Source organism: Colias croceus, chromosome 11 (genome assembly GCF_905220415.1).
Source record: "Colias croceus chromosome 11, ilColCroc2.1".
NCBI classification, from domain to species: domain Eukaryota; kingdom Metazoa; phylum Arthropoda; class Insecta; order Lepidoptera; family Pieridae; genus Colias; species Colias croceus.
This window is the reverse complement of record NC_059547.1, coordinates 1361637-1387283: the sequence shown is the minus strand read 5'-3', so window position 1 is coordinate 1387283 and position 25647 is coordinate 1361637. Positions and strand designations below refer to the sequence as shown.

Below are 25647 nucleotides of genomic sequence, written 5' to 3'. Positions count from 1 at the left end.
TAGCACAAGCATTAGCCCATAGACAAAAATTAGCAAATGACAGTGACAGGCGACAGCCAGTGCCAATTTAAATTAATAATAATTTAAATTTAAGCATAAATAAAAAATTATCATTTAAATAATCAAGCGCAAAATATTATGCATTAAAATTAGACGAATGGTTTGAAATTTATTGAATAGCACTTATGATTTTAATATCACTGAACGACACAATTGTAAAAAAAAAAATATTTTTAATAGGTATCAAGTATTTTTATAAACATATCCAATTCCTCAATAATTAATCTTTAAGTAACAATGGAGAGGTTTGTATTGCTCTTATTTTAAAATTTAAATAACAATTTCAATACACTTAAAAATAAATCTACTTGTTTTAGAATAGTGCATTTTGACTTCAAAGGAGCACCTTTGAAAGTGTCGTATTTAGAAAAGGTAAGTTTCAGTTTAATTTTGTTTTTATATACATTTCTTTTATATAACTAACTAGCTTTCCGCCCGCGGCTTCGCCCGCTTTGTCTAAAACTTAATAAATTATATGCTAAAACATTCTTCTTGAATCACTCTATCTATTCAAAAAAAACCGCATCAAAATCCGTTGCGTAGTTTTAAAGATTTAAGCATACAAAGGGACATAGGGACAGAGAAAGCGACTTTGTTTTATACTATGTAGTGATACTACTAGATAGTTCACATTCTCCATCTTACAACTTTTGTACTAGAATAACTTTTACTTGAATTTTAATAATAAGTACATTGTTTTTGCAAACTACCTACTGCTTAATTAGCAATAGTTTCTACCAATAAGAATAATTCACAATAATAAATATATGATATTTATGATATTTTATTATTTGAAAAAGGTGTGCTTGTATTTCCTTTACAAGAAAAGTACTTATGAACAATAACTGATCACTACTGTAATAACTCAGGCCCCGGAATCACAGACAAAGTAGAAAATCTATTGTGTCGTGGTCCGATCGGGCCGCTGGGGGCTCAATGGGTTAAAGCTAGTTTTGATAAGACATATTTTTAAGTTGGAATATTATGTTTAAGTTAATTAATTTTATGTTATATATTTTCAGGTATTTAATCACATAAAATCATGGGGTAGTACGGGAATTCTAATAGAATGGGAAGACACATTTCCATATACAAAAGATTTGAAGGATTTCGGCAGTGTGAGGGGCTGTGGAGGAGACGGCATGTATTCACAACAAGATGTGCAAAATATCTTGATGTGCGCTAAAGCAAATGGCCTGGAAGTGGTGTGTATATAGATTTAATAAATATGAACTAGCTTACCACCAGCGGCCTTGCTCGCATTAAAAAATAAAAAAACTATATCCATTCCTGAAGGATTTCTGGGATAAAAAAATAAAATTCAAGTGTGCCAAATGTTATTGTTATTGGTTCAGTAGTGTTTGTGTGAAAGAGTTTCAACCATATATTAGTTTTCATTGTATTAATGACTAATGAGTAACTCCAAAGAAAATTTTGAATTGAATTTAACAATTTAACATTATATTCCTTGTGATCTAGATAGCCCTACTTATTCTGGGTCTGTAATAATTTATCACCATTTACATTACTTAGAAATACATATTTCATAGAAAATAAAACACCAAAACTCACAAAGAAAAGTATTTATTAACATATCACAAATCCTATTAAACATTCAATTGTCCAGATACAACTGATCCAAACAATCGGTCACATGGAGTTTGTACTAAAGCACCCGCAGTGTATCCACCTTCGGGAGTCCCCTCGCTCACCAGCAGTGCTCTGCCCCACGAAGCCAGAGGCTCTACGGCTCGTGTGTAACCTGCTGCAACAGACGTTGGAAGCACAGCCGGATGCTAAGTATATACATATTGGCGCAGATGAGGTTAGTTTTGTCTTAATAACATAATAACAACAAAATTTCTAAACATATAATACTTAAAATTATTCAATCCAATATTGGAATAGAAAAATGTGCAAATTTATGATAGACTTGGAATTTAGATGTAAAACTTTATTTTTTCATAGGGTCATCAAGGTTTTTGAATCAGGTATAGGCTAGAAATAATAATCTGTGTGCATAATATATTATATTATTTTGATATGTTTTATATTGAATACAATCACAGATCAACAAGTGAAAACAAATCCTTATTTATTAATGGTATGTTTTCATCAGTTGAAAAAATTGTAATTTTTTGGTTACTCACCGTTAACAAACAAACAGAATAGTAAATTTAGCAAAGTATACTATTAGTTACAGAAATATATAAGACAAGCTGTGCTCTGCGGTTTCACCAGCATTGCTCCGCTCCTGTTGGTCTTAGCGTTATATATAGCCTATAGCCTTCCTCGATAAATGATGCTATCTAACACCGAAATAATTTTTTAAATCGGACCAGTAGTTCCCTAGATTAGCGCGTTCAAACAAACGAACTCTTCAGCTTTATAATATTAGTATAGATTATGAAACAAAGTATATAATCATCTACATTTGTTCCAGGTATGGCATTCAGCTGTATGTCCAGATTGTCAAAGAAAAGCGTCCACACATAAGTACAAAGTGGCAGCTCTATATCTCGACCATATACGAGAAGTGGCGTTGTTTGTTAAACGGCTTAGACCGAATATAACTATACTGATGTGGGATGATATGCTACGGCAGATGAGCGTAGAAACTCTGCAAGGTATGAAATTATTATTACAACTAGCTTACCCCCGCGGCTTCGCCCGCTTTGTATAAGGGCGGCCGTACACGGACCGCTCGAGCAGTCGCGACCGCTTCAAGCTGTCAACTGCGCGGTTTGTAGCGACAGCTCGAGCAGTCCGTGTACTTCGCTCAGCTGTTAACTGCTCGAGCAGTCCGTGTACGGCCGGACTAAAACCAAATAAATTATATACTCTTGAATCACTTTATTTAAAAAAAAAAGATGTGTGGCAGTCGGGGACTGCCGCGGTAAAGCTATTGCATGCTATGCCTTCAAGCCACACCTCCGTACCTGTCGGAGTGGGGAGCGTAAGGTTTTTCGTTACGCAATTTCTGGACTCGGTCCCCGCGCTCAAGGCCCGCGATAGAAGCTATGCAATAGCTTAAAAAACGCATCAAAATCTGTTGCATAGTTTAAATATTAGATAGAGATATAGGGTATACAGTAAAAGATACTTTGTTTTATACTATGTAGTGAAAAACAAATATCTCGAAAACCCTTAATTATTGTCTTTTTACACAACTCTCTTCAACTATCTTACTATATTATTTAATCTGAAGTTTCAACCACTCACACACTCAAACACTCTACTTACAGCATACAATCTCCGAAATTTAATACAACCAGTACTATGGAACTATAATACTACGGAACATTTCCAAATTGAGAAGCCTCTATGGGACAAATACGTTCCTATTTTCACGGACGTATGGGCTGGTTCCTCTTTTAAAGGCGCTAATGGCAGTAGTCAGGTATGTTTGTATGTATGTCCCTGTAACAGTCAGAAACAGGTAATTTGATTTTAATGAAATTTGGATTAGCAAGGAATGTGTATGACTGGAATCAGTGTTGTTTTTAATAGTTGTTATTATTTATTTAGTAAAAGTGTAATTAGATTTACTGGATGTAAGATTGAATAAAAAATTGAATACCATTCGAAAACTATGTACTACTTTTCATCATTCTTGTATCAGGATATACATTATTCTTTAGTTACTAAAATTCAATAAATAAATATTATGTAGTAAGTAACCTAATCCTTTTACCTGAAGTACCTGAAAGTAAATAAAGACATAGTAGTAATTTTTTTTTATTGTTTGACAGATGCATTAATTTATTTAATGATGCATTTATTCACTGATGCATTTATGAATTGATTCATTTGTTCTGATGACAATGTTTGTATAATATTTTCAGGTGCTATCGCCAGTGAGTCGATATGTGAGCAATCAAGAAGCATGGCGGAGGGCGATTACACGAAAACCAGATAGCATAAGATTTGTTGGTGTTATATTAACGGGGTGGTCGAGGTAATATGACTGTTTATTTTATTTAATACTAAGTTTCCGGCCGCGCCTTCATCATTTCTTCATCATTCATTATCTGGTCTCTTAACTATCTCAATACCACAAAATCGTTTCACAAAAAGAAATAGAAACATTTTTTTTTGGTAACAATCCTTGATAAGTGTACAACGTTTGAATGAAATCTGTCCGGTTTAAAGTAAAATCAAAATACATACAAGTACATATAAGTATAGAAATAAAGCTAATAAATAAAAGCGTATTAAATAGGATACTAACACAGCTAACTCCTATTTAAAATGTAAAAACGATATGGTGAGATTAATGAAAGGCTTATGGTAGTAATAATTAATTTTTTATTACAGATATGACCACTACGCTACATTATGTGAACTGCTGCCCGTATCTTTGCCAAGTTTGTTCAGCTGCCTGAAAGTGTGGATGAGGCCAGACGATACTGAAAGTGGTAAGTAAAATATAGAATATTATTATAAATTAAAATTCAACAAACTGTTTACGAATGAATTCACACAAAGATTTAAATTTGCGGCATAAAGTATGTTGCGGCATAAACCGTAGAATGACCGTAGCCTATTAGGATAGGTAATCCGATAAATTGGATCAAAATAAAACAGAGTGAAGCCTATTTGGTAATATAAAAAAAAAAAAAAAAAAATTAGCAACTTCAAATATAACATTACAATATTGCTCTGCCTTCTGAACTAGGTAATTACCTGTATCTCAGAAGGCAGTGCCTTCCCTTACAAATTCCATATTACATTATATTTGGCAAGTTAACAAAATAAATTTTAGTGACTAATGATGAAAGAATACAAAGTAAATGATATACAAAAAATAAAGTTTTTTTTGACTAATTTTCTCAGTTGTGCCTGTGTTCTTTCATTATTTACGCTATGTTATATTTGCAATGCAATGTTGTCAATGTCAAACCATTTATACATTTTTTTTATATTTATTGAACTAGATTTCTTTTAGAAGCGTATTTGAACAAAGCTGTAAGACTCTTTACAAATATACGCAATGAAAGTTTTCTTTAAAATAAACTTTTATACTATTATTTTCAGAAGCAGTAAGCGACGTGTTATCCGAAAATGAATGGAGTGGTATCGAACTAGCTCGTTGCATTCATTCGTTCGTGATGCTACGGGAACGTTGCGGACAACTGTTGCACGGAGATGCGTTAGTATTTTATTTTATACTAGCTTCCGCCCGTGACTCCGTCCGCGCGGATGTCGGTCTTTGCGTGGATGGTTTATTTCTCCATTTTGAGTAACTCGGACAATGACATATTATAAATATCTATTGGACCCAAATACGGCTAGGTCTATAATAATACGCAACGTGTGTTCGCGGTACCTACTACAGAACAACGTCTATGGATAACTGAAAAATTGAGATTAATTTTTTTTCTACGTATTTTTTCAGGATAAAAAGTATCCTATTTTACGCCCAGGATAATAAGGAATAATTATACCAAGTTTCATCGAAATCGAACCGGTAGTTTTCACGTGATGTCTTCACATACAGACAGACAGATAGACAGACAGACAGACAGACAGACAAAAATTTTTTTAATCACATATTTGGGTTTGGTATCGATCCAGTAACACCCCCTGCTATTTATTTTTTCAATATTTTCAATGTACAGAATTGACCCTTCTACAGATTTATTATATGTATAGATTTGATTTGTTGATTTATTAATTTGTGCATTGATTCATTCCTTAATTTATTTATTGATTCATGAGTTAAATAATCATGATTGATTGGTTGCTTGATTGATTGAATGAATTGAGTAGTATCCAACTAGCTCCTTGCATTCATTTGTTCGTGATGTTTTGGAAACGCTGCGGGCAACTGTTGCACCAAGACGCGTTTATATTTTATATGTTTGTTCATTTGTTGATTTATTAATTGATTCATCGATTCCCTTACAATACATAGAATTATTGTTTATAAATAGATTTTTCTATTTAATCGTCGTTCTTTTGATTAATAGGCGGGCCCACACAGAGCGAACAGCCTTGCGAAGCTAGGCTAGTTTAGTCGAGCTTTATAGTTCTAGCATATATTTAATACTAGCGGTTCGCCCCGGCTTCGTTCGTTGTACATATATAGCCTATAGCCTTCCTCGATAAATGGGCTATCTAACACCGAAATAATTTTTCAAATCAGACCAGTAGTTCCTGAGATTAGTGCGTTCAAACAAACAAACTGTTCAGTTTTTTTAATATTAGTAAACTGTACATATTTACATAGATTTTAATAATTAATATGTTGTTACAGAGTAGCGACATGGCTAAACCCGTGGCAGATACAGAACGGCTACACCAGTCCGGTACAAGTGGAGAGTGTAGCGAACGCTTCGCATGCGTAAGTATATATTATAAGAAATAACACGCGAGGCCGGGTAAAATATTAGTTTGAAATGTAATAAGAATGTACTGCAATTCTACACAGCTACCTAATTGATGTAGGTAGTTGATAACAAATCACAGCAAGTCATCAACTATTAATAAAGTGAGGGTAGTTGGGTCAAACGTCGTATAAACAACGTCCGAGCCCCCCCCCCCCCCCCCGGGCACGATTCGTACGAATGTGCCACGAGTCAAAGGAAAGCGGCAATTTATAGTATTCGACAGCTAAGCATGTTCAGACATGAAATAATGACAACTACATTGACAACTATTCATCCGCAAAAATATTAAATCAAAAGTTACGTTTAACAATATTGTATACACTAGCTTGTAGCCGTGGCTTTGTTTACATAAAGGGTGTTTATTAATATAAAAGTTTAGGCCTTTAGGTCATGTCTTTAGTACTTTTAGTATATCCTTAGGTGCCTTCATTAAAATTGTGAGATTTCAAGCTATACGCATGGGAACTAGTGTATAGTACAATAATTATCAATTGCTTGTTTTTTTTAAGCTAAGTTTATATAGGTTTTGTTGAATAATAATCAAAATTAAAATATATATATCTACTAGCTTACCGCCCGCGGCTTCGCCCGCTTTCTCTAAAACGATTTGAGATTTAAACTATCCTATCTCTCAAGTTGGATCGAACTGCACATGGTGTGCGAATTTTGTTATAATCGGTTAATGGTATATGAATCCATTGAGGACAAACATTGTGACACGAGATTTATATATATTAAGATATGCCTTACCCTTTAGGTCGCCAGTCGCCACACAAATTATATTAGTTTTAATTTTTATGTTTGTTTAATTTTAAGAGTGTATTTTGATTTTGTTTTTTGTTTCTTTGTTTGTGTTGGTGGTGGTAATTTGGTGTGCCTAATAAAATTTATTTTATTCTTATTCTTATTCTTATATGCGTAGGTTACAAAACATAATATAAATTAAATGTACCAAATCCGACATAAAATTAACACGCAAATGATTATTACAATATTGAAACTAGATCTGCATTATTCATAAAAAAATTAAATTATATTAAAATACAAACATTTTTTCTTACAGCCTACTCATAGACTTAAAAGGCCTACACACGGAGACTAAACGCCAACTGGAGCTAGTTACTGGCCCGAGAAGTTCGCAAGAGTGGATGGGGAGTTTCTTCGATACAATACTGAAACAAGTAGAAGAGTTGAACAGAGTGGCTACCGCGAGGCGAGATACTAGCGCCAGTGTGAAACCGTTGTAGTGGGAATTGTGAAAGTTGAGATAGTGACTAGCGCTAGCACAAAATTTTGTGACGCGAGTGCTGTGGGACTTTTCAAGATGACTGCCGGGCGAGGTAGCTTGTGTGAAAGTAGAAATAAGATGAAGTAATAAATAAAAAAGACTATGAAATGTTCAGTATAAGACTGTTGAAAATGGATAAGACCCCAGAAAAATAAGAATTGGTAAAATAATAAAAAGTGTGAATATTGCCTACTATGGGGCAACATACTTCCCCCAGTATGAGACTATATCGTAGTGGGAATTGGGTGAGAGTCAAGTGGAAGCGTGACTAGCGCCAGTAACTAGCGTATACTTTAAAACTTGCAAGTTTCCACAGAATTCTATCAGAATTATCCGAATAGATAACTATCTATTCGGGTAATTCTGATAATCGATTTCATTGGGGCTTACAACTGTAAGCCCCAATGAAATCGATGCATCAGAAATAAGATTATAGAAAAAGAAAGCTATTAAAAACTTCGGATAGTATTAGATGTAGTATTAGTGAGAGATCAATCTAGCAATAATATGCTCATATCATCAGACTGAATAGTTTGCATCCTTAATGTTAAATCCAAAAGCATATGAATTTATTCTGCATTATACAGGAGAGGAACTGGCACTAGTAAAAATACTAAAGAAAATATATTATCTATTGATTTTCTTGCATAAATAGGCGCAAGTGTGAAATTGCATTTCAGTAGAGAATAATTTGTATTATAATAATTACTAGGTATGTATATATTTATTCTTAAGTAGATGAAGAACGATTACCGCAGTTTTTTAATAAAAATAAAAAATCTGGCTAAGTACGAGTCGGCCTCATATATAAAATGTTTCAATAGCTAAACATATTTTTTGTAATACTACCTACTTACAATATACCTTCTCACAATAATTCTATACAGACAGACAAACATACAATCATATATAGTAATAGAATTCTCTTGATACTAATATTTTACAGATCTTAAATTTGTGTTGCAAAATATTAGAATAATATGTTCTTTAAAAGTGTTTTAGGACTTCACTTAGAAAGTACCGAATATCAATTTTTTGTATGTAACAGAGCACTAAAATTAAAGCTTTAATTTAAGCACCAAATGTGAATAAGAATAAACAATAAAATTATAAAACAATACAATAGTTTATTTTATTCATTTTATCACAACATAACATGTAGTTAAAGCACTTTCTAAATTGATGTTTAGTTCGAAATATATTTAACACTAGTTGCTTCGCGCGGTTTCACCCACCTAGCTCCACTCCTGCTTGCCGTAGCGTGATTATAATATATCCTATAAACTTCCTCAGTAAATGGGCTATCTAACACCGAAAGATTTTTTCAAATCGGACCAGTAGTTCCCGAGATTAGCGCATTCAAACAAACAGCTTTATAAGATTAGTATAGATAACAATATATATATATTATGTAATAATATTGAATTAGATCAATAACAAAGTTGCTCAGTAGAACTACACAAGGTAGGATAAAATGTTATGTGAGCACTTAGATGGCACCAGATGGCGCTGTTTTATAAAAAAGTTACTAGAAATTACATTTTTGTTCAACACCAGCTTTTTATTTTCAATAAAACTATCTGTAACTATCTGTAAACTGTTTACAAGATATATAAAAGCAAGCAAGCCTGAATAAATGAGTTATCGGAAGTTCTAATCATATTTTGTTTTTGTATTAAATGAGCCTTTTGTGGTAATTCTTCATTGAATTATATTTTATTTTGAATTAAAGAAATCATATAAGTAACCATTTGTTTTATTTACCGCGGAAACATTTATTTTCAAAACTAACATATCATATTTTAGCAACAGCTTAAAGTTAAGTTTTACAGACTTAAGGATTTTTAATACATGAATGCAGCCGCGGGAATCAGCTAGTATATATAAAAATATAGCACTTGTGACTTGTCCCCTAACGACGTATGGGGCAAATCAATTTCACATTTATTTCACCCATAGTTTATCTAATTAGAATTTAGAACGTTTTACCGCGCACGAACCCGTTTGCAAGATCAATGTTAATTTTCATCCAAATCCGTCCAATAGTTATTATTACATGAAAGAGTAACAAACATCCATACATCCATCCATACACCCATCGATCCAATTAAAAACTTCCGCGTTTATAATATTTGTATGATAGTACTTTAGCTGTTGTGAATGTGACGATTATTTTTTTAACTTACCTTCCTAACCGTGGGTCGCGTCGTCTTTTCGACCTTATAGGACACCTTAGTAAACAGAATAATAATTGTAACTTTGTAAGACTGAAAAGGTAATAAATTTCGACCAAAGAAGGCTCTACATACCCATTACCCACCCATAATCACTACATACTATAATACGCAAAAAACAATACCCAATCTAACCTAAGCGTATAAATTACCCAATTAAGATAAATTACGAAATCACTCAAATAAAGAGCAAAAACAATAAAAGAGAGCGTCAAGGATGAAGATAAAGGGAGGAACGGTTCTAGAAGCTTCGCTTGCCTTTTTTAGATAAACAGAATAAAACAGGAACGTCCGATAATCGGCCTTCCAACTAGTAATTAACTGGCTTAATCGGACTGCCGATAAAAGTTTTTAATTGACTTTTCGCGCGCCCCGACACCTTTCTCGTTAATCTTCATCTGAGTAGGGTTAGGAAATTCCGTTATTTTCTAACTAAAGGTAAAAAGCTCGTGAAGAATTTTACACTTTCCAGACTTGCAAACAAGATCGCTTTGACTTCGTAAAATCTGGAATATTTTTACAAACTATTTTATCTGGAAGGTTTATTTTTTATTAAACTTATATCTTGTTCTAAGAAGATAGTTGACATGAATTAGGTATGTGGTTCTACCACGGTTCTACGCATGAACTGTTATAAGGCAGACGGCTTGACACAGTTATTTTCGAATTTATCATACTTTACAGATTGTATTTGAAGACCTTGGAATTAAATAAGTCTCTCTTAGTGAAGCATGCATCTTAAGTTTATCTAAGAACCAATTCTAAGAACACCCAGATGACATAATTTTCTATTAATTAAAGTCGTCTTTTATGAGTAATTAAAATTTCTAATACGCTACTGTAGTTATACCTATATATTTTAAAGAAACTCTTCTGTTTTACAATATTATATATTAGTATCTATTTATAGTACTCTTATCCACTTTATAAATACGAAAGGGGCAACCCTATTCCCAAACTGATAATAGCTTTCTGAGAACTATTTTCTTTTGTCCAAGTGCTAAGTGAATTACGTAAAAAGGAAATGTGGGTGTATGTAACTCAATGTTATTTCTGGCAATTTTACGAGAGAATGTCTCAATAATAAACTTGAAATGAATATAAAAGATTATGAATGAACACATCGATCGGTAATTCTTAATTTTAATACGTATAGTCTAATATCTAAGAAATAAACCTAAATGATTAATGAATGTAAAATTCTCGTATCACAAAGTTTTTAACCATAAACCGCTGAAACTGCTCTACCGATTTTAATGAAATCTTTTGTACAGTTGGTAGGTATTCATCTTATTTTTATACTCCGAGGTGATATATTTGGAGAACAACGTATAAAAACTACGATCCAATAATCAAGAATCTGTTAAATGTAACAACAAATAAAAACCCAAAACGTTTCCAGTTTATTTATCTTCTTGAAAAAACTATTTACTATAAAATACAAACATGACTAAACTCTGAATCACTCTGTATATTTTACTTCCAAATTGGGCTGTTGAAGGAACTCAACTTACGTTACTCTCATGGCTCATATATTCAAGAACTAAGCTAATACGTCGTATTTGTAGATCATACATATTCATATACCAATAAAATCGATAGAGGAAGAAAATTAGGATATTATTACGAAACAGATGCGTAAGCGCATATAACATATTTCATTTATCTCTTGACCGTTGACACGACTGGACGCCTATCAATGGCATTATTTATATTTTTAATTTGTGCCTTTACTGTAATTGTGAATGCAAATTGGCAATCCGATTATGGGCCGTTCAAGAACGTCCTGTATTCGAAGTGGATTACATGTAAGTAGCCTTAAAATATTGAGTAGTAAGCACAATATAAGTATTAGTCTCTAATAAAATAACAGCTTTTATAGACAGATAGTTTTTTTCAAGAAAACTGTTAAAGTAATTGTCCTTTGCTTTTTTAGTATGCAAAAAATGTTACTGACTTCTTTGAAAGTTTATTCGATTCTTGTAATAATGATTTCAGTTGAAACAATCGCGTTATAAGAATGGAATTGTTTTGTTTGTTTACATTTACCGGAAACGTCAGAGATGATAATAAAATTCATATACCTAATAAATCGTGTTTATTGTTCACAATATTTTTCTTCTATAGGTAATATTTACATATTTAGATATACTTTAAATTTGTTAAAATTTTTGGTGGAAATTTCGTATTGAGTTTCAGAAGTTGAGATTGTAGGTATAGCTCCTGTTTCATAAATTATTTCATCAATAAAATTTACATTTTACTACGTAGATAATAAGAAAGAATTTCGTTATTAATTTATTAGCGAGATAAAACCTATATTTTCAGGTGACCACAGCAAGAAGCTTGACCAGGACGTCAGCGAAACAGAACTCTACTTCTATGATTTCCAAAACGACTTTAACGTTAGCTACAAAATAAACAATGCTGTTGATTCAATTACCAGATATTATAACTTGGACGTAACAAGACAAATCAAGTTCTTTGTTCCGGGCTATAAGTCGCATATCAATAGAAATGCACCAGAACTTATCAGACAATCTTTTAAACAAATTCCTAACGTCTACCTCATTATAATAGACCATTCTATATATACGTCATCCAGAGAAGGAAATAGGAAGAGCTATGAGCGATCAGTCTTCTATTCCTACTACATAGCAAAAGCACTAGCCAAAGTACTAGCTGACTTCAAAAATGTTGGATTCCCATCCCAAAATATCCACTGTATTGGTCACAGCTTGGGCAGTCAAATTCTTGGATACGCTGGTTTCATTTACTTCGATTTGACAGCAGAAAAAGTGTGGAGAATCACTGGTATAGATCCAGCTGGTCCTTGTTTCTCCAATAGTTTAATAGAAGAGCAGCTACGGTCAGGAGCTGCGGATTACGTCGAAGTATTCCATTGTAACGCTGGTGGTTTAGGAACTACAAGTGTTCTGGCTGATATCGACTTCTTTTTAAACGACGGAAAGGTCCAACCGCATTGCCATGTTGGAATTATTCCGGGTTATGGCGAGTCGGACGCAGCGAGATGCAGCCACAAGGCTTGCGTTCGATATTGGACCTATAGCATAAAAAACCCAGGGTCGTTTTTAGCGTGGAGATGCGATTCTTATAGAGACTTTGCTAGTGGTAAATGTGCAGGGAATGAAGTGGCGATAGCTGGGTATACGAATCCTGGCAACACGTCTGGTGTGTTTTACGCGTCCACTGAGACTTACGGTGTTTTATAATTTAATCATATTTTAAGTTTTGTGTAAATTAAAGTGAAATGAAAGGACATGAAATGATAGAGAATTGAGTGAAGATGTATTATTTTTTATGAGTTACCGCATATGTAGAGTTTGAGAGGCTGTACGTATGTACCGTTTACAGTGTATTTTGATTACTCTATAATCTATCTAAGTATGTATTTAATAATTATTAATCTCAATTCTCTGTACAAAATATGCAAACAAATATTCAACTCATTCTAACATTTAACACGCACGTAAACCTTAAAGTTTAAACACCTTTTACTATTTAAACATTTTGCTCGCAATTTCCATTCTAATTTAACATGTTATTTAGTGGGTCACTTTAAAGTTTCGCAATCCCTGCTCCTGGTCCTATTAAGAGGGATCATTGAAATATTTGTACCTCCAAAACGTCATTTATTCATTCAATTTGAGTTCCGGACGTTGCCTAATGAGGTTGCTCCTTGCTCTAGGAATGTGATATTAAGATGCCCCTACTAGGTGTTCACTGTCTATAATAAAAATGATATTAAAATGTACTCAAATTTTAAGATGTTATTTTATTGTATCTTAAAATTTTCATGAAACTCACATGATATGTTTAGGAAAAGTTGAATTACCACAAAATTACAATTTGGCTCTAAAATTTCCGACATAATTTGTGTAGTTAATAAATGTAATGTTCAATATTATCACTACGAAATTTCTACATTGAATATTGATTTATTTTCTTATGGGACAGCCATAATGGAGAGCCTTTTGCTTCTTCTCATCTCTTAATATTATATAAGAAACTTGCTAAGAAAGATCATACATTGAACAATGTTAACGATTCTTGTGACTTGTGGTTTCTTAGTACACATTAAAATGACGTTAAACTTTAAAATCGAGAACCAATAGTACTGTAAAATCTGACCTCAAACCACAAACTGTAGGGGCGAGTTCGTTATTCTGTTGATACTGATATATTTAATTACAATGCTAACCTGGACTGGATTAAAGTCATTCATGTAGGTAGTTAATACTGGACTTTAGTTACATACTGAAATTGTATTTAAACTTACAGTTACAGTGTAACATTCATGCTTAATAACCCTTTAAACTTATCATAGTAAGGTAAATTGTAGCTTAATAGTGTGTATTTTCATAGCAGGATACATTTTACATTATTTTCATGAATTAAAATCGAAATGATCTTTATTTTGTGAAAGAAATATTAATTGAAGAAGGAAATGCTTAACTTGTTCGTTCGTTCGTATATAAATAATCCGATTTAGATGAGTTCTTATAAATTGAAAGTTTGGTTTGTCGAAAAGTTTTTATTTATGTTTGCCAGAAATTAAACTGAAGCTGTGTGCGACGATGGACATGTCACTTTGTTAATATTTTCGTTCTGAATTTTGCTTTTTCTACCTACCAATGTACCTATAGTTTCAATAGCAATGTAGATTTTCAGATTTCAGATAATTTCCTATACCTATCCTTTATGGTACTGCACTGTATTATGTGTAAAATAGCTTATGTTCACTTAATTGTTCCAGTTACTTAAAGCAGACGCGGCTTGAAGTGGGCATATTGATAGGCCCCGAGATATTTATCAATGCAAATATAATATCATAACCTTAAACACATCAATTATTTAAAAAAATATTGTTGATTTTCGTTTACATATTATTATAATAAATGGAAAGCTCTTCAAACATAATTTATTATATTAATGTATCAACTTATGTGTCCTTCATTATGTATAATACTTTTCTATGTTTACTCTTTCTTCTTTCCTTGTCTTACTCTACTCTTTAATTCTTGCTCACTATATCTATACATACATAGAGTTGCTTGGAAGAAATCGCTCACGAGCGATAAAGCCGCTCTTTGTTCATCTATATTATAAGCTATCTTATCTATGTAACAAAATTTACTACTGTGTATGTACAATAAAGAGTATTTCATTCATTCATTCAATTTGTTGGTTGTACAATATTATAGGTTTTCTTCTAACCAATATACACACACCGGCACAATTAGCGGAACAGAAACCGATACGCGAGAACATCGTCTGGGATTTGAATGAATGGCAGCAGGTTCTCTTTACTGATGAGTGCAGAGTTCTTTTAAAACAGATCAATGGGAGACAGCAAATATGGAGACACAGAGGAGAACGCCAAATATAGTCTAATTTTGAACACACAGTGGCTTATGGTGGCGGCTCGATTATGGTTTGGGGAGGGATATGTTTGAGAGCTCGCACGGAGTTATTGATAGTCACAGGAGGGACCATGACAGCAGATAGATACATCAGAGTCATTTAAGAAGAACATGTTGTACCATTTGCCCCATTTATTGGTGACTACTTTATTCTAATGCAAGATAATGCTCGTGCTCATAATGCACAATCGGTACAGGCATATCTGAGCCACGTAGGTATACCGGTGATGCAGTGGCCAGCAAATTCCCCCGATATGAATCCGATAAAGCATGTCTGGGACTTGCTAAAAAGAAGGGTTAAATCCAGAATGCCACCCCCCAACAATCTGAATGAACTTGGAAACGAATTACTTGAGAAGTGGGAGCGGTTGCCTCAAGAAATCATCGATAACATAATCTGTAGCAAGCCCAGACGAATGGAAACCGTAATCAGACCAAGAGGGGGAAACACTCGTTATTAATTTTGCTTTAATTTTATTGTCAAATCATTTAATGCTTACTTTTTTTATTTTTTTGTGATGGTTCATAATCATCTAAAAATTTCACTTATTTCAAATTTCTTAATTTTTCAATAAAAAATAACGAAGACTTTTCAAAGTCGTTGTTAAAAGATGTTAATCAACTTGTTACTTTGTATCTAATTACATTTTCGTCAAATATATGCGTTATTATCTCATAGTCTCACTTTTTTTTTTGTTCCGCTAATTGTGCCGGTGTGTATATTTTGTGCGAAAGATCCACATATTTCGTCGATGTCAATTGACTCTCTTTATAGGTTCATTTTTTATTTACCTTATAATTATGCTCGCCTCAACTACAGTACCTTACCATTACCATACTTACCTTGTTGTAATTTTTGAAAAATAAAAAGCCCTTATTATCCAAGTGAAGATAATCCAGCTAACCGAAAATAATTGAAATTCGTGTTATAAATGTAGGTACTACATACCTAACTAACCAATTTTTGATAAAGTATGTTATGAGGCACTGAGAGCCCTGTTCCGATTCGCCTAAGTCCGTCCCTGTCAATCTACATTGTGCTTGATCATTGTGTATTCGTAATATAATAGTGAACTGGCAAATTGATATCATGATTGACTTTATTGGCAGAACTAAGTTAGATATGGTTTCGGCTAATATTCATCGGATATGTTTAGTATTATTATATTGAAACATACTGCTAATTTGTGTTTAATATAATGTTATAGGAAATGTAACCAAAGTATAATTAATTGGCCATAATCAATTGATAATTGGAGCATTTATTTATATTTAACCTAAGTCATACAAAATAATTCAGCGGTTCAACAGTTTATAAGGGATAAAATTTACATAACCAAACAAAAATATAGTCACAGAATTGTAAATGTAGCAATTTACAGCTGATGAACTGATATAACTACATATCACGACAGGTACTTGGATGCACATTGTATGTTTTCCATTTTGTTTGTATTTTTGTTAACATATTGTTACTAAATTCTATGTATGCTTTGGTATTATTACTGTTAGTACAAAGAATGATTCTGTTTCAATAAATAAAATATAAATAAATAATATTACAAAACAAAGTCCTCCGTCGTGTCTGTCTGTTTGTACGCGATAAAAACAAAAACTACTCTACTGATTTTATTATGTTTTCTCAAATGGATAGCGTGGTAATAATGGTTCTTAAGAATGATTTTAGTATCCAATTAAATAATTTTGTCAGTTTGTTAGTCAACGTGAGCAAAGATCAAAATAGAGCCTTAGTTCAAAATAGAGTCGTCGTTTATAATTAACGACGACTCACTATTCGAATTTCGAACCAAAGTAAAAACGATCACACATACACAATAGGTATAGGTACCTACTTTAAGTACAGTACATACTAATCGCTGTTCAATTGCACACACGAGGACGTAATGAGTGTATTTTGTTGATATTGCTTCCTCGATAGGGGTGCACAGTGCACACCCCCGCTACGAGACATGCTGTAAATCGTGTAACTAGGGATGGGCCAGGTTTTAATTTTACTTATAACATTTTAGTTGGAAATTGTTTTATTTGGTAGTCAATAATTTTGTTATAATATTTGAAAACTATTGTTAGAGCTTATAAACAACTAGCTTTCCTAGGTAGAATTGATACAGCTTTTAATCTACTATTTATCCGCCCGCGGCTACTCCCGCGGCCGCGTAATTAAAGGAAATTCCCATTTATTAGATGTTTCACAACAGTAATGTTATTTTATAAAATAGCTCCGTTACAACGGGAAAGATAGACAAACAAACAAACAATTAATATACCTACCGTCCACATGATGAAAGTCAGAAATAAAATTAAACCTCTGGAAATCCGCGCCTAACCAAATTATAGATGACGTCACGTGCAAAAATTGATTTCACGTGTCGCCGAATCTTTCTATATTTTCTGTAAAAAACCAACACTTTTTATGTGACAGTTGACAGATAAAGGTCATTGACATTTTATTACGTTTTATTTTGTCTTGAGCATGTTGTAATCCTCATCACAGATTTATTACTCATAGAAAATTCAAACTCATGCATTTATTTATTAAACTAGACTTGTAGCGCTTTTGAAGCGTCAAAGTACAAAAAAATTATCATCTAGAACTATTGAGTCATCCCGGAAAGCATATTTTTTTTAAATTAAGCTTCTAATTGATAAATACCACATTACAAAACTAGGCAATCGCACAGGGTAACCAGTTAAAACAAAAAAACGGACTCTTTAACTTTTTAATACTCTTAAAATGGTGGTGAAAAAGTTTGGTAGTTTTCGAGCTCATCCATAACAAACAATAAACATATCTTTGCCCACTATAAGCTTAAGGAATATTTACAATAAAATAGCGTATGTAAAAAATAAAAGGTATTTAATCGACACAAACACATCCCTTGCTATTAACGTCTATGCAATAACAGAGTGCAGTTTTGAACGCCTAGCGCTAATGACACAAGCTCCTAGTGTTGCCGCTAAACAATTAATGTTCCCGCTTAGTGCTACTAAAAATTAACGAGTGCTTTAATGGCTTTCTTAATATGAAGCTACTGATGCTTTTGCTCATTGTTAAGTGCGTTTTTGTAACTGGAAACTCGTTAAATGTTACGAGTTTACAAGTATTTTGCTATTTTTACTGATACAAGTTCACTAATGGGTAATTTGCTATTTTTTACTTTTTCATGCATTTTACATTCTATCTCTTTATTGTATAATATTCTGTATCTTCTAATGAAGACGGAAATTCTACTAAAAGTGTGTAAAGCTATGTTGTTTATGTATGATAAAAAATACGACAGCGAGAAATCTTTTTGTAATGTTGTTTTAAACTGTTGAAAACCAACTTATATATCTACAAATAGTATGTAGACGTAGAATACATTTCAAAATAAACTGAAACTTTGTATGAAATCGACTCCAGAAGGCTTGATTTTGGCCCACTTTATATTGCCAGATTTAATTAAAACTTTTTTTGAGAATCGGTGACAATACAATACTTTTATTCGCGTATTTTTCTTCACTATATTTTTTTTCATAAATTTCATGAATCTGACTGTATTATTATGATAGAAAAACGACGTGTGGCACTCGGGGACTGCCGCGGTAAAGCTATTGCATGTTATGCCTTCAAGCCACACCTCCGCCCGTCGGAGTGGGGAGCGTGAGGTTTTTCCGTTACGGAATTTCTCAATTCGATCCCCGCGCTCAAGGCCCGCGATAGAAGCTATGCAATAGCTTAATACAATTTATAATATTATGTAGAAATCATGTAGAAATATACCTAGTTCCTACAACGCGTCACATTACATTTGCAAATTCCATCTATCGGTATTGAGTAATTGTGTTTCAAGCGTTCTCATTCATGTAGTTTTCAATACAAATGAGTTTGAACGTCGAGTTTGACATTATCATAATATATTGCTGCATACCGACAAACTATCATTAATTCATATTGACTAGGACAAATCGACACGTTCTATTGTTTTGCTGTGTTAAATTGCAAAACGTTTAATAAAAAAGTTTAGTGACTTATCAATATACATAGATATTTAAATATGTACTACGAACAAAAAACCACAATATTTCTACTCCAAATCTGTCTGTCGATCCGTGTGTTTCTTTTTCAGTGCAGGGTTTTCCTGTAAGGCGGGCGAAAGTCGAAACAGCGGGCTGAAGGATTTTATAAAATAATATGAATTTATTACACCTTAAGAAACTTTTTATAGCAATTTTGAATAAACGAGATGCAAATGTGGCAATTAATTTAAATTCAATTCAATAATTATTGTACAATGGACGAAGACGAAGAAACGTTTAAATATTGATTATATTTACATTCTTGCTAAATCTTCGCAATAGAGCCATATTATTTTAACAAAAATTGAGTTTAAAGGAAAACGTAGATTGTCCTTAATTCCCGCCATAATGAGTAAACCACAGATCGGCTCACACTCGATAAACAAACAGACACAACTAATCGATTTGCGGTCCTCGGTCATTATCTGGCCCGGACTACGACTGCGGTTTTTACTGCAGTGTAAGTTGGCTTTGCTATAGTAATCTTGATTTTGCTTCAATCAGTAATTAATATGATGTACATGTGTGTTGATTTTTTGTTTGTTTGATAGAAATAATGATTATAAGTATTAATAAACAACAACATTCGTGTCAGCGTTCGTCTTAAAAATGATATGATATTTAGCAGTTCATCAAAAAACGCAAAGTTTTTGTATAAAATTTTTCTTTTGGAATATAATATGCAAATGATTGTCACCAACTTAAATTCAAAGACATAGATTCTTTATAAACTTTTATTGAATTATTCTTCAGCTTTAGCCTTTTCTAGGTTTTATACACTAATCAATTACTAAGAGCAGATGCAACAATTATTGTAGTAGCGCAAAAAAATGTACCTAAATAAACAACGCAGTCTGAAAGAACTACATAGGTACATTACGAATACCATCCCACCTACTTCTATCTCTACTGAATCTAAATTGGAACATCTATTACCAAACTATTAATCACAATTATTATCAATCAAACACCTAACTCAATCTAAATATGCCACTGATAAAAGGTCGCAGAAGCGTCGTTTTTCATAACGTCTCACGGTAGATTTAATTCATTCGGCGCGAAATATTTTCCACGCTATGATGGCGGACACTGGAGCGGTAAATTGAACGTTGCCAGCGACGCGTGTGCAAATGCTACCCGGTAAGGCGTGGTATACACGAACGACTAACGAATATACGACTATAAGCTTTAGGGAGCAGATCAGTGGTAAGACATAAAGCTATATGAATAATAGTTATGAATCAAGAAATTTACGTATTAACTTATCATCTGGTCAATTTTCTGTCATAATATGTGATGTGTTCGAAACGCAGATAAATTGCGCTCCTAAAAGTTCAGATTTTAATGCATCTCTTTCACACTAAATAAATGATAGATTTTATAGACGCTAACGAAATCTAAATCATAGTCTTTATGTACATGTAGCCGCGAATAAAGGTAAAATTAAAAAAATACTATCATTATTATCTACAAATCAAGTACAACATTTCCTGTATGTATAACAAGTACGTACGTCTACCACGTTGACATTTACTGCTATCACATGGATTGCAAATTGTAATTAAATAGCCAGCTACTCGTTAACGATGTTGATGGTTTTTTTAACATGTTTATAATGTTAAGACAAGTCGCAACAGAATAAAGCATTAGTCGCAATAGTATAAAAAAGCTTTATTTGAATGATAAAACCAACCCCATAGCGAACACTTATTGTTTTTACCTTTACGTGGAATTAACATCTTTGTCCAAAACTTCCCTATGTTTTAAAGCGATTTTAAATGTTTTCGTCATGGTTACTTACTAGATATTCAAATAAAAATGATTGATTTATCAATCTAAAAAAAAGAAAAAAAGATAAAATATTTCTAGTGATCATTCGAAATGAGAGTTTATCATCATAGTGATTTTAAAATTTATTCATGACCGAAGGAAATAAAGAAAATTTTACATTTTTGTTCACGAGTCAGAAAATACGTGACCAATTTTGAAAATTAAATTTAGGTATACTAATTCATCAAAATCAAAATCGAAAGCTGAAAGTTTGTTTGTTCGAACTTGCTAATCTCGGGAACTACTGGTCCGATAAGAAAAATTCTTTCGGTGTTGGATAGCGCGCGTATCGAGGAAGGCTATAAGGTTACCTATATTATATCATCTCGCTAAGACCATCGAGCGGAGCACTGCGGGTAAAACCGCGGAGCACATCTAGTTATGTATATTTTCTTTACTACCGGACAAGTACCTATAACAATGAACATAAGTCTAATGATGGAAAATACCCACGCACGAAATTGTGGTCGCCAAAGTACTACTTAACCTACTTTTCTTTTATTATAACTTCATTAAATATGAGTAAAATACAGAGGTATTGATATTAATTTAAGTATTCTTTCACATTACTTAAATCTATACTAATATTATAAAGCTGAAGAGTTTGTTTGTTTGTTTGAACACCCTAATCCCGGGTCCGATCATGGTCCGATTTGAAAAATTCTTTCGGTGTTAGATAGCCCATTTATCGAGGAAGGTTATATATATATCATCACGCTACGACCAACCCGAGTGGAGCCACGGGGGTGAAACCGCGCGGAGCAGCTAGTAGGACATAAACTTAGTAATCACTACATAGTATAAAACAAAGTCGCTTTCTCCGTCCCTATGTCTCTATGTCCCTTTGTATGCTTAAATCTTTTAAACTACGCAACGGATTTTGATGTGGTTTTTTTTAATAGATAGAGTGATTCAAGTGGAAGTGGGCGAAGCCGCGGGCGGAAAGCTAGTAGGACATATGTTACAGTCAGTAATTCAAGACAGTTATTTTCAGAATTGTATAAAAACACTTAGTTTAGAATTGAATTAGGTAGATTTTGTTTAATTAACGTAAAATATTAAAAATTAGGTTTAATGCTATGCTACCAGAAAAAAAGTCCTCGTGGAAATGTCCTGCGTGTCTTAATCTACGACCCAAGCTTGACAATACTAATACGCCTATCCGAAACATACAAAAAGAGCCAGTCTGCGACGATTTGAGCTCTCACGTAGCTGATAGCAATATAACGCTTAGAAATAAAATGGGGGGCTCAAGCTGGTCGCGACCTAACGCTAGTGATAATTCCAACCCTGTGACTGAAGCGAGCTTGCAAAAAATACTAGATTCATTTAAAAGTGACATGACCGAAGTGATACAAAATGCTGTCACCAAAGCAGTGTGTGACAAGTTTAGTACGTTAACAAAACAAATTTCAGATTTTCATGAATCACTTACGTTTTTAAGCGACCAGTACGAAGCTCTTAAACTGCGCGTACAGGAAAATGATAACATAATGACTAATCTAACGAAAGAAAATGCTACCTTGGTGATTACTGTTAAAGATCTCACAAGTCGTCTAGCCTACACTGAGCAACATCTACGTGAAAGTAATTTAGAAATTAATGGCATTCCTGAAAACCGTAGTGAAAATCTTTTGAATTGCTTGAACCAATTGGCTAAAGTAGTGAATGCCGATATTAAGGACGATGACATAATGCATGTAACTCGCATAGTCAAAATAAATAAAGATGATGGTCGGCCGCGCGCTGTTGTTGCCAAATTAAGAAGCCCCCGCCATCGCGACATCCTACTTGCTGCGGTGCAAAAATATAATAAATATAATAGTGATGATAAATTATGTACAAATCATCTGGGGATCGGTGGTACTAAAAAGCCAGTTTATGTTGCTGAGCATTTAACTCCTGCTAACAAAATTCTTCATGCTAATGCAAGATTAAGGGCAAAAGAATTGAACTATAAATTTGTTTGGGTCCGAAATGGCAAAATATTTGTGCGCAAAAATGAAACCAGTCAGGCATTGCAAATCCGTTGCTTAGATAGTCTAAAGAAAATGGTTTAATTATTGTATTAATATTTAATATTATTGTTTAATGTATGAATGTAACGGTTTTTATTATCTTCATAATGGTTAACATATACTATCAAAATGTTAGAGGACTTAGGACAAAAACTAACGAAGTATTTAAGAATATATTATTAAACTCATATGATATTATTGTTTTTTGTGAAACGTGGCTCAAATGTAATATTTCTAGCAGTGAGATATTTGATTCTCGGTATACTGTATATCGTAGAGATCGCAATTGTAATAGGAATGCTAAGTTGGATGGAGGTGGAGTTCTAATCGCAGTTTCCCGAAAATTTCAGTCTTCTAGACTATTAAAATACGAAACCGAATACGAGGATCTTTGGGTAAATGTTATAATCGAAATTGACGGTGTTGTAAAAAATGTTCCTATCTGTACTATTTACCTCCCACCTCCAACCAATCACAAAGCTCTACAGAGATTTATTTTAAATGCAAATAATGTCGTAGAGGAAATGGGAAATGTTATAATTCTTGGAGATTTTAATTTGGGTAATATAAAATGGGTCAATAGCTGTACGAATCGTGAAGTAATGGTTCCAATTGAGTATCATGGTAATGTGGAATGTGCTCTTGTTGATTTTATAAACATTAATAATCTTGATCAAATTAATAATGTTCTTAATCACAATGATAAAATGTTAGACTTAGCCCTGACAAATATCTCTTGTTGTAATGTTTCCTCGGCGATTGATATATTGACTAAGCCAGATCCTCATCATCCTAGTATTTTGTTGTGTGTCGAATCTAACGTACCCTCTACTTTGCGATGTAATGACTTTGTTAGCTATAACTTTTTTAAGGCTAATTATGATGATATTGTGCGAGAGCTGGAAAATATTGATTGGGACTCTAAATTTCTACTTGTTAATGATATCAATAAGAAGTTGGAGCTGTTTTACGATGTTTTGCGAGGCGTAATTGAGCACCATGTACCGAAAAGTTACATTAAAAAAAGCAAATATCCTCCCTGGTTTTCTCCCGCTTTAGTTCGTATCATTAAAGAGAAGGATAAAATTAGGCGTAAGTATAAACAGTTCAAAAACCCCCGCGATCTGTTTGAGTTTAATGTTTTGCGAGAAAGATGCAAAAAAATAATTTCACGTTGTCATCAAAACTACAAACAAAAAATTGAAGAAGCCATCAAAAGAGATAGTAAAGCATTTTGGAAATATGTTAATAGTAAGCGAAATAATTGTCTATCAACGATACCGTCTGTTATGTGCCTCGACAATCTTACCGCAGTAAACGGTCCTGACATTGCGAACCTCTTTGCCTCTCATTTTTCATCCGTTTATTCTGATTCAATAATAAAAGCGCTTCCAATTTGTTCAAGTAAAATGACTTGCTATAATGATTCTTGTTCCAAAATCAATGTTACTAAAAAAGAGGTTCTTGTCAAGTTAAAACAACTTGATGTTAACAAAGGTGCTGGTCCGGATCTTATCCCACCCATTTTTCTTAAACGTGCGGCCGTCTCGTTAGCTTCTCCTCTAGCTAATATTTTCAATGAGTCTCTCCAGCAAGGTATATTCCTCGAGCGTTGGAAGTTTTCCAGGATTGTGCCAGTATATAAAAAGGGTGACCAAACCATTGTTAGTAATTATAGACCTATCGCTATTTTATCAACCTTATCAAAGGTTTTTGAATCTCTTGTTTGTCCTGTTGTTACTCGTTACTTGGATAAATTTATATCACCACATCAACATGGTTTTCGTAAAGGTCATTCTATCCAAACAAATCTTGTGAAATTCTTGTCTGACGTAGCAAGTGAACTAGATAGCGGAGGCCAAGTAGACGCGATCTATACGGACTTCAGTAGCGCTTTTGATAAGGTTGATCATGAGACGCTGCTCATAAAATTAAAGAATTATGGTGTATCAGGCTCCATTTTGAAATGGTTCGCATCTTACCTTTACAATAGATCACAGGAAGTGGTTGTGAAGGGTTTTAGGTCGTCTATGTTTACTGCAACATCTGGAGTCCCACAGGGGTCCCACTTGGGTCCACTGCTATTTCTTACTTATATAAATGATATTTCTGACTGTATCAAACATTGCAACTATGCTCTTTTTGCTGACGACTTAAAAATCTATAAATCAATAAAAAATTTATCGGACGTAAATGCTATTCAGGATGATTTGGACAACATAGCAATCTGGTGTAAAGCTAACTATATGGTCATCAACTCTAAAAAATGTTCTTACATAAGATTTACGCGAAAAAAATCAC

At 33.3% G+C, this 25647-nt stretch overlaps 3 protein-coding genes across 3 annotated transcripts; all 3 read left to right on the top strand.

Moving 5' to 3' along the window:
• Positions 1-151: 151 nt before the first annotated feature.
• On the top strand, positions 152-8082 carry LOC123695258 (hexosaminidase D-like). Its single transcript, XM_045641030.1, has 11 exons — positions 152-305; positions 378-432; positions 1083-1265; positions 1688-1885; positions 2504-2687; positions 3306-3460; positions 3906-4018; positions 4378-4478; positions 5098-5212; positions 6320-6406; positions 7516-8082. The coding sequence occupies exons 1-11, from the start codon at positions 298-300 to the stop codon at positions 7697-7699; spliced, it is 1383 nt and encodes a 460-aa protein (XP_045496986.1). The 5' UTR covers positions 152-297; the 3' UTR covers positions 7700-8082.
• Positions 8083-11568: 3486 nt separating this feature from the next.
• On the top strand, positions 11569-13871 carry LOC123695256 (pancreatic triacylglycerol lipase-like). Its single transcript, XM_045641026.1, has 2 exons — positions 11569-11782; positions 12303-13871. Exons 1-2 carry the CDS (start codon positions 11674-11676, stop codon positions 13205-13207), a joined length of 1014 nt encoding a protein of 337 aa, XP_045496982.1. The 5' UTR covers positions 11569-11673; the 3' UTR covers positions 13208-13871.
• Positions 13872-22407: 8536 nt separating this feature from the next.
• Positions 22408-23388, top strand: LOC123695642. Its single transcript, XM_045641547.1, has one exon. The coding sequence runs from the start codon at positions 22408-22410 to the stop codon at positions 23386-23388; it is 981 nt and encodes a 326-aa protein (XP_045497503.1).
• The last annotated feature ends 2259 nt before the right edge of the window (positions 23389-25647 follow it).

Coding starts and splice junctions, on each gene's coding strand:
- LOC123695256 (XM_045641026.1), top strand. CDS start 11,674: ATGGCATTATTTATATTTTTAATTTGTGCCTTTACTGTAATTGTGAAT. Junction 11,783..12,302: donor GTATTCGAAGTGGATTACAT/GTAAGTAGCCTT, acceptor CTATATTTTCAG/GTGACCACAGCAAGAAGCTT.
- LOC123695258 (XM_045641030.1), top strand. Junction 3,461..3,905: donor GCGCTAATGGCAGTAGTCAG/GTATGTTTGTAT, acceptor TAATATTTTCAG/GTGCTATCGCCAGTGAGTCG. Junction 4,019..4,377: donor ATATTAACGGGGTGGTCGAG/GTAATATGACTG, acceptor TTTTTATTACAG/ATATGACCACTACGCTACAT.
- LOC123695642 (XM_045641547.1), top strand. CDS start 22,408: ATGCTACCAGAAAAAAAGTCCTCGTGGAAATGTCCTGCGTGTCTTAAT.